General features: G+C 29.1%; 1 protein-coding gene across 1 annotated transcript; it reads left to right on the forward strand.

Annotated features, from left to right (window-relative positions):
• The first annotated feature begins 438 nt into the window (after nucleotides 1-438).
• Nucleotides 439-4,310, forward strand: LOC120083527 (RING-H2 finger protein ATL46-like). The gene has a single exon (XM_039039310.1). It carries the CDS (start codon nucleotides 3,067-3,069, stop codon nucleotides 4,117-4,119), a length of 1,053 nt encoding a protein of 350 aa, XP_038895238.1. The 5' UTR covers nucleotides 439-3,066; the 3' UTR covers nucleotides 4,120-4,310.
• Nucleotides 4,311-9,501: the final 5,191 nt, after the last annotated feature.

The following is a 9,501-nucleotide window of genomic DNA, read 5'->3' on the forward strand; positions in this document are numbered from 1 at the left end:
TTTAAAAAAAAAAACATTTTTTTTTAAATTCATTCTTATTTAAACACTTTTGATAAAATCTGATTAAAATACACTTGAAAAACTATTTTGAGTGGTTGTCAAACACTTCAATTTTTTTTTAAAATGACTTATTTTTTTACATTAAGCATTTGAAAATGTATTCCAAACATACCATAAATCAATAAAAACACATTTTACGCTTTTTAAACAAGTTAACATATTGATCTTTTATATTATGTTTACATTAGTGATATTTTGTTGTTTATTTTGATGTTTCATGAAATTTTTTTATAATAAAATGAAAATGTTGATTCATCTCTCATATTGATATCGAATCAACCAAACGTGAAAACATTGATGAGAGATATCGACGGAACCATGTATAAAAAGAAAAAAAAATAAACTCTAATATGAAAATCTGACGAGAATTTATATAAAATACTCAATTTATCGATAAAAGTTTGGATGGTTCTGAAATCAACTTTGACTACGGAACAGCATGAACACCAAGATACAATATTTTAATATATAATGTCATTATGAAATAAGCATGAAACCAGAAAAAGTTTCCAAAAAAGAAAAGGAATGAACACTAAAAAGACCAGATTGCAAGGCATTAAAGGTCACGTCCAAATCATTAAACTTCTATAGCATAATGATCTTTTCTTTCTCCAATGAATATATATAGACAAAAATAATTATTTCTTTGTAATAAGAAAGTTTGACCTATTAATTCTCACGAGATTTTTACCATCAAGTTCATAGAAAAGCCAAAAGTTCTGCCAAAGGTGGGGTGGACTAATTTAAGAATCCCGAGAAAGTAACCAAACCTTTTCAAATGGGTCAAATCCTCCCTCTCTAGTACACATTTTATTTTAATATCTTCATATTTTGAGCTTGCTTATGTACATTTGAATTAATCTCCAAGAATAATCTATCTAATCCTATGAAATTTATTAGAAATGCAAACAAAATTTCAGATTTATTAAAAAAGAGAATGATCATAGGTATATACGTGAGAACAATTATCTCCATAGGTACAAGGTCGTTTGAATGGTTCCAAAAGCAAGGTCACGAGGGTTTATGTTCAAAGTGGACAATATCATACCATTATAAGATAGGTAGAGATTTTGTTATTCTTATCAATTAGTATCAGAGTCATGGTCTGAATCTAGTTGAGTGGGTGAGATCTTTAGCGATTTCGAACAATAGTAGTGAGTCTTATGGACGAATTTCCAAATCAAATAAAAAGTGCTTGGAGCAACAAACAAGTAATAACTCTATCAAGCTCACTGGTAGAGGAGTAGATCTTTGTTCGAGAGGAGGATATTAAAGTGCGACAAGTGATCTGACACCAAGTGTATTTCACAGAAATGATTTGTGGTTGTGATCTATCTAGATTTTCAACTGGGCCTTGATAAGAGCAAGCTCTTGTAGATGATTTCAAAGCCATGAGAGTTTATGCCCAAAATAGATAATATCATATCATTGTGGAGAAGAGATGGATGGAGGTTTCTTTTTTCTTATCAAAATTTATGTGCCAAAAAAATGTGTAGGATATTAAATTCTAAGGAGATGGCCACCATAACTCATTTCTCCTCAGCCCTTCATTATATCTACCAACAAGACCATTCATGATAGTTCACAAATATTTTCTCAAACATGTCCGTTCTTCGGTGTTATGATATTGTCCACCTTAGAGTTAAAGTTAGTATAGTGCTTGACTTTTTAATTCTCCCAAATGATTCTGTACTAATATAGAGAGGTTCCTTTTTATACTTCCAAGTTCGAGATATTCTCTACTTCTAGCCGATGTGAGATTAAGTTTGTATTTTTTTACATCTTTTTTCATCTCCCACAAGGCAATAGAGACAAGAGTGTTACAGAAGGCGCATGGTGATGGGTGTTTGAATGGTCATAATCAAAGAGGGTATTCTTGAAGCCATGCGTGCAAGGAAAAGTCAGCAAAGACCCCACATATCACCCATTCTCTAATCCCTTAATTTTATTCCTTTGTCATATTGCTTGAGTTTTAGTGACATATCAATCAAAATTCTTCTGTTCTATACGATACTTTCAAGTCTCTGCTCTGCCCCCCTCTCTCTTTCTCTTGTCTGGTCACTCTCTTCTTTGCACCTATTCATTTTCTCTTCTCTCCAATAATCCCTTTAGGATAATTTCTTTGTTAGTTTTTGACTTTGTCTTATATCACATGGAAATCAAAGTAAAGAATTTTCACCAGCTGACTTTAGATTTCTTCTTCTCAGTTAATGATGTTGTCCAACTCCAAGTCACCATTAGTGAAAAGAATGTTGTGGTTAGCAGGCTATTAGACAGGGAAAAATCATCATTGAAGGTCGATATAATTTTTTTTGTTTCTGATAAATAAAGAGAACACAGGCTCCTGTGGGCAATCAAGTTTCTATTTTAATGGTGGACCTCTAAACTCACTCATTCCTCCATTTTCTTTACACATCCTCACCTTTTTCTACCATTCTTTTTCTAACCTCTAACCAAAATCTTTGACATACAAGGAAACGGGAAAAAGAAAAGGACTCAAATATCAGGTATTTGTTGAGAGCAGGTGAAAGAAAGCTGTACCTTGTGATAGTTTGGTAGAAAATGGGCCTTCAAATTGGGAGTTGTTTTGTTAAAATGTACGAAATTCCCAAGTCTCTTCATGCCCTTTTGGAGCTTTGGTTGTTACAATCACTGTAGGGCTCAACTGCCACCTTGATGGCCAATCTCAGCCTCACCCAACTTGGCTTTCACACTAAAAAAACCAATCAAATCCCAACCCTCTTCCTCTACTTCTGTGGAGAATAAACAATGGAAATCTGAAGATCCAATCTTCACCAGCCAAAGACTCTCTCAGCTTTTTAATGGCTTCCTTTATTTTCTGCATCAAATGGTAGGTAGGTAGGTACCATGCAACCTTCTTCAACTAAACATATTCTTTCTTTCCTCTCTTTCTTTTTCAGCTTTTTTTCACTCAAAAAGCATAAAGTTTCATCCATTACCTTAAAAAAGTAAAGTAGTGAGTGATTATTGAGTATATCTCCTGAGATGACAAGATTTTCAAATGAAATGAAGCAGAAAGATGGTTATCTAACATACCCATCTCCTCTTTCTCCTTTTGATGGTAGCACTGATCCAAAATCAAATGATTCTACACTATCATCATCATCTTCTTCTTCTTCTTTCAGCAGTATCAGCCCAATCCTCCTTCTAGTTATAGTAATTCTAGCAGTCATCTTCTTCATCTCTGGTTTACTCCATTTGCTCGTTCGATTTCTGCTAAAAAGATCTTCCCCATCAATCTACCAATCCAATCGATACCCAGAAAGGCCTGGATCTCACACACTCCAAAGACAGCTCCAGCAGCTCTTTCGTCTTCACGATTCAGGCCTCGACCAAAACTTCATCGACGCTTTGCCAGTGTTCTTCTACAAAGATATTATGGGTTTAAAAGAGCCCTTCGATTGCGCCGTTTGTCTCTACGAATTTTCCGATCAGGACAGGCTGAGATTGCTCCCTATCTGCAGCCATGCTTTTCATATAAATTGCATAGACACATGGCTACTCTCGAACTCCACATGTCCTCTCTGCAGAGCCACCCTCTTGGGCTCTAATTTCCCTTCCGAAAACCCTAATCTCAACGAGATTTTAGGGCAAGAAAGCGGTTCTCACAGACACCCAGAAAACCCAACTTCTGGAAATCATCAGAAACGAGTAACAACAATGGAGGAATCTACAGGGGAAATGAGAGTGTTGTCTGTGAGACTTGGCAAGTTCAAGAGAATAAATAGTGAAGAAGAAGAAGATGAAGAAGAAATAGAAGAGAAAGGAGAGAGCAGCAGCCAAAACAATTTAAACGCGAGAAGATGCTATTCAATGGGGACTTACCAATACGTTGTTGGAGATTCAGATTTACAGGTAATGAAGCAGAAATTAAACCCTGAAAATCTTCGAGGAAATGGGGATATGGAAGGGAAGAAAATCAGTGGGAGAAGTAAAGGGGAAAGTTTCTCGGTGTCGAAGATTTGGCAATGGTCGAAGAAGAGTGGATTGCAAATTCCTAGCAGCTCGAACAGTCAATGGAAGCCGGAATTCGTCTGAAATCTTCTTCAGTTTGATCGGAATCAATGGAGCTCCGGTTGTATCAGAGAAATGAGATCAAAATGATCGATGGGGGGGTTGTTGGTTTCTTCTATTTGATTGAATTCAGTTTTTCTGAAGAAGAGGATTTTTCAAATTGTGTGTGAAACTTGGAACAATGGAGAAGACGGTATCCAATTACTGGAGTTTTAGGTCTCTAGTATTAACAATGGCGAATGATGATTTGATCAAATATGAGTTCTATTTTTACAAAAATGTCGATGAATTTTTTGAAAAGCTTATATATTCAAATTAGTAAAAAACATATTCCTTTTTTTTAAACTGTTTATTATTTATATTAATTTACATAAACATAGCTTAAATGAGAAGAAGATGAATCGAGAGGAATGAAGGAGTTGTACCAAAAATTAAAATTTAAAACGTTTGATTTTTGTCTGATGAAGAATAAGAGGAAGAGGAACGAGTCCAAAACGAGAGAAATATAAGAGAATTTGGATTGCCTGCATGCTAGGGAGCGCTTTAACGAGAGGAAAGTACAAGAGGAAGGAGTCTAAAACAAGAGGAATGTGCGAGAATCTAGGATGCTTGTGTGATGTCGAGCGTTTTGGTTTTTAAACGGTCATTTCACATGCGGCTAACATTATCTAGAGGCCAATTTTCGAGTGTTTTTAAATGTGGACCAAATTCAAATTTGACCAATCCATACAAATTTTCTATATAATATTATCAACTTCAAGGTATGAGTTTTGATTCACCTGCCTATAAAAAAGAGACTAATAACGAGGGAGGGGATGATGAAAAGAGAAGAGAGGACTAGAATCGAAGATGAAAATAGAAATAAGTAATATTACATGTTATAAAAATAATATAAATAAGTTTTTCTTAACTAATATAAATGAGTTAAAAATACACTTTTGTTCTTAAAATTATATCTAATTAACATTTTAGTCTCCGAACTTTAATTGGTAATAATTTTATCTGTAGTTTCTAAATTTTATAGAAGTGTTTGGAATGCCTAGTCTATGGGCTATAATAATTATAATAGTCTATGTGTTGGGTGCAAACTATTTTAATATGAGTTATATAGTTGTTGTAAACACTATAATACAAAAATAGGGAGGATGGGTAACAAATAGTAAATATTGTAACAAATAATTATTTAAAATAGTAATGTTAATTGTAAGTTATAATAGTTAGAAAGAATAACTATTACATTTGGAGTTCCAAAAATAGAGTGAGCTATATAGCAGATTCCACCCTGTTGAAGTTGGGACCAAAATACCTCTAGTAACTAAAAATTTAAATCCGTTTGATAACTATTTCTTTTTTTAAAATCAAATTTATTTTCTTCCCATTTCTTACAATGGTTTGCACCATAAATACAATATTTGAATTCTTATCTAAATTTCAAATACAAAGCAAGCTTTTAAAAGTTTTTTTTTTTTTTTTTTTTCAAAATTTAGCTTGGTTTTTAAACCATTAATAAAAAGTAGATGACAAATAAAGAAATTTGGAGATGGAACTAGTGTCTAAGTCTAGGCTTAATTTTCAAAAACCAAAAACAAAAAATGAAGCCCCCATTTGGTAACCATTCATTTTTTGGTTTTTTATGTTTGAAAATTTGGTCAATAGACACTATTTCCACCACCAAATTTCTTTCTTTGTTATTTTTACCAACGATTTAAAAAACTAAGCCAATTTTTAAAAACTAGAAAAGAAATAACTTATACAAACTTGCTTTTGTTTTTGAATTTGGCTAAGAATTCAGCCATTGTATTTTAAAAAGATGCAAATCATGGTAAGAAATGGAAAGAAAATAGACTTATTTAAAAAACCAAAACAAAAAACACGTGGTTATTAAACATGGTCTTAGTTTTCTAATTTTGACTTGGTTTTTTAAATATCAACAAAAATTTGATAACAAAAGAAGAAATTTGGATGTGAACGTAGTATTTTGTATGCTTAATTTTCAAAAATAAGAAATAAAAAATCAAAATAGTTACCGAATGGTGCTTTAGTTTTTAGTTTTTGAAAATTGAGAATTTTATAAACACTTATTCTATCACTAAGGCTCTATTTGGTAACTATTTAATTTTTAATTATTTTTTTAAAAAATTTAAGTCTATTTCATCCATATTTCTTACCATGGTTTGCATTTTTTTAAAGTATAATGGTTGAATTTTTAGCCAAATTCAAAAAACAAAAATAACTTTTTGAAAGTTAATGTTTTTAGTTCTTAAAATATGACTTCGTTTTTTAAACCATTAATAAGTAGAAATAGTATATATAGATCTCATTAGATCTCATTTGATGACCATTTGATTTTTTTGTTTGACATTAAACTTATATCCTCTTAATTTCTTATAATGGTTTTCATCTTTCTAAAGTAAAAAAGTTGAATTATTAGACAAATTTAAAAAATAAAAACAAGTCTTAAAAAACTATTTTCTTTAATTTTTGGCTTGATTTTATAAAACATTGATAGAAAAGAGATAATAAAGCAAGAAATTTAGAGGTGAAATAAGTGTTTATATCCTTAAATTTCAAAAACAAAAAACCGATGGTAACCAAAGGAGACTTTAGTTTTTGTATTTTTTTATAATTTATAAACGAGTTTGATCCTTAAAAAGTCTATCGATCTACAGATTAGAAATTTCATTAAATCTTAATAATATTTCTATAATAAAGAATAAATCTTAACACATTGTAAAGTAATGGGTACATATCTAAAAGTTTAGGAGTTAAATTTTTACCAACTAAAGTATATAAGAATTAAATTGCTAATTCCATGACAATTTACCTACAGTGGTATATTTATAATCTATAATATATTAAAAAGCAACTATTTTTTAAAAACTTTTTTAGACAATTAATACCCTTACTTTAATTTATACAACCACAAAAAATGCGATTAACATTAACTTTAGTAATTGTTTTATTATTTAACTTAAAAAATGTAACTTATTTATTTTTTTATTAATGTTTTTTTTTGGACATAATTGAAAAAATGTTAACCTACATTAAATAGATTCTAAAAAGACGTAAATTAAATGGTACTTTAAGCACGTAATAAAAGAGAAGTAATAAATATAACCACAAAATATGATTAGTTGTTTATATTAATTAATTCCGCAATAATTAGTTTATTACATTAATTATGTGGTGATATAAGTTAAAATCAATTTTTTAAATATAATAATAATTGATACAATTTCTGCTTTTTCATCTTTTACAATAATATATTAAAATATTACTTTTAATTATAATTAATTAGATAGTTCTAGTGATTTGAAATTTCAAGAGTTTTTGTAACGGTTTTTTTCACCATTTTTTATTTTCCAACTAAAACTCATTATTAGGTGATGTGAATGTGTAAATTGAGACGACTTGGCTTAAAATTCTATACAAACAAAAGTACATAAAAGAAGAAAGTCGTGCGCTTGCTTACTTCAATGACGATGGAAAGATTGAATAGAGATCTAGCATAGGTGGAAGATATATTTGAAACCTTTCACAAAAGAAACTCAAATATTTTTAATTACGGTAATTTTTCATTTTATCATACTCCAAAATTAGAAGAAATTAGAAGAAAGAAAGGACTACATACAATGCATATGTTGAATCATACTCATATGCATATTTTTAATTTGTTTCATGAACTGTATGATGATATTATTATTATTTTTTAAAAAAATGATATAATTTTTTTTATAATTGTCAAGTGAAAAAATGTAAATTTATTTTAAAGAATTTGTGTATAAACATATCTTATTTCTTTTTATTATTATTATTTCTTTTTTTAAGAATATCTTGAATTTTATTTTTATTACTTTTTGTATATATATTTTTTACTTCAGGATATTCGAGTCTCCTTCCACTTCATAAATCTAAAATTTAAAATATTCAAATTCTATAAGAAATTGTTATTTATTATTTTTTCTTTTCCATATAATTACACATGAATTTTCATATTTTTATAATAATATTTTTTTTCATGGTGTTTTAAATATTTATACTTATGATTTATTTTTCACATGCTAAAGTAATCTTAGAATGTTTTTTCTATTATTTTCTAATATCAATAACAAAAACAAGAATATATTTTATAATTAATTTTATGTTAAACTATATTAGTTATTACTAACTACGTATTCTTTTTAAATAAATATAGTCCAATAAATAAGTTTTTTTAGTTCTTATAAAAAATATGTTGCTATTCTTTTTTTTTTTTTAAATATATTATTTGAAATCTGAAAAAAAATGTATGAACCATTTAAACGATAATTTAAAAATATAACTTATAACCTTAGCTGATTAAGAAGCTGAAAATGGGCAAATAAGTATTTATTATTAACTAATTAGTAAATTTTCATACAACTGTGATATTTAAACAAAAATAAATATAAAATATTTTCAAAATAATTTTTTCTACAAGATGTAAGTAAACTTAGTAAAGTAGTTGTATATTGAAATTTTAATTTTATGTAATTATGGCACGTCCTTGGAAATTGAGCCTAACACATCTTTGTCTTGGCAAACGATGAACAAAATTAGTACCAAACACCAGATAACATTAGTTTGCATAACAAAAATTCCTACAAAAGGTCTTTGAAGCATGAAACTGAAGTAATCAAATTTATCGCGGAAGCGTTTGAACGCTGTGCATTTGGAATTCAATTTTGAAATGTATGAAATATAGAGAAGAAACAGATAGAATAAACATCGATATAAGCATACTACCGTGAAATAGAAAAGATTTCAAGAGAAACTTACCTTTGAAGACTTTTCCTCACGATAACTCCTCTCCAAATCCCGAACAACTTTGAGTTTGATCTCTCTCGAACAAACGAACATTGCTCTTCATTCCTTGAACTAAGCGTTCCTCACAATTCTCAAAGTGAGAATCAAGAATGATTTATGGGTTCATCTTATTAAAGTTTTAGTGAGGGAATTGATGTTTTCTTGAGAGAGTTCAAAAAGAAAGTATCAAGAAAAAGAGCAAAAACAACGTATTGCCTCTTCCTTCAAAATTGCATATGTCAAGTTATGCTAGAGAAGGAAGGGAGGAGTTATCAAAATAACTCCTCTAATTACACGATGAAATAGGAGTTTTTTTCTTAGTTTAAGTATATTAAAACCAGTTTTAGTATAACTAAATTAACACTTTATATTAAATCATATGTAATATAAATGTCATGTATTTGAATCATATCCAAATAATAATTTCTCACATAACCTATAGTTTTAATATGAATTATATTTAATTACATTCATTTTAACATATAGTTTGAATATGAATCATATTCATATAAACTTTATCCTATAATTTTATATGAATTATATTCATATAGTTAATATTTGATTCACATATTCAAATATTTA

The sequence above is a fragment of the Benincasa hispida genome, chromosome 8 (assembly GCF_009727055.1).
Source record: "Benincasa hispida cultivar B227 chromosome 8, ASM972705v1, whole genome shotgun sequence".
In the NCBI taxonomy this organism is placed as follows: Eukaryota; Viridiplantae; Streptophyta; class Magnoliopsida; order Cucurbitales; family Cucurbitaceae; genus Benincasa; species Benincasa hispida.

What these genes read in the sequence shown, in the direction of transcription:
- LOC120083527 (XM_039039310.1), top strand. Translation starts at nt 3,067, where the DNA reads ATGACAAGATTTTCAAATGAAATGAAGCAGAAAGATGGTTATCTAACA.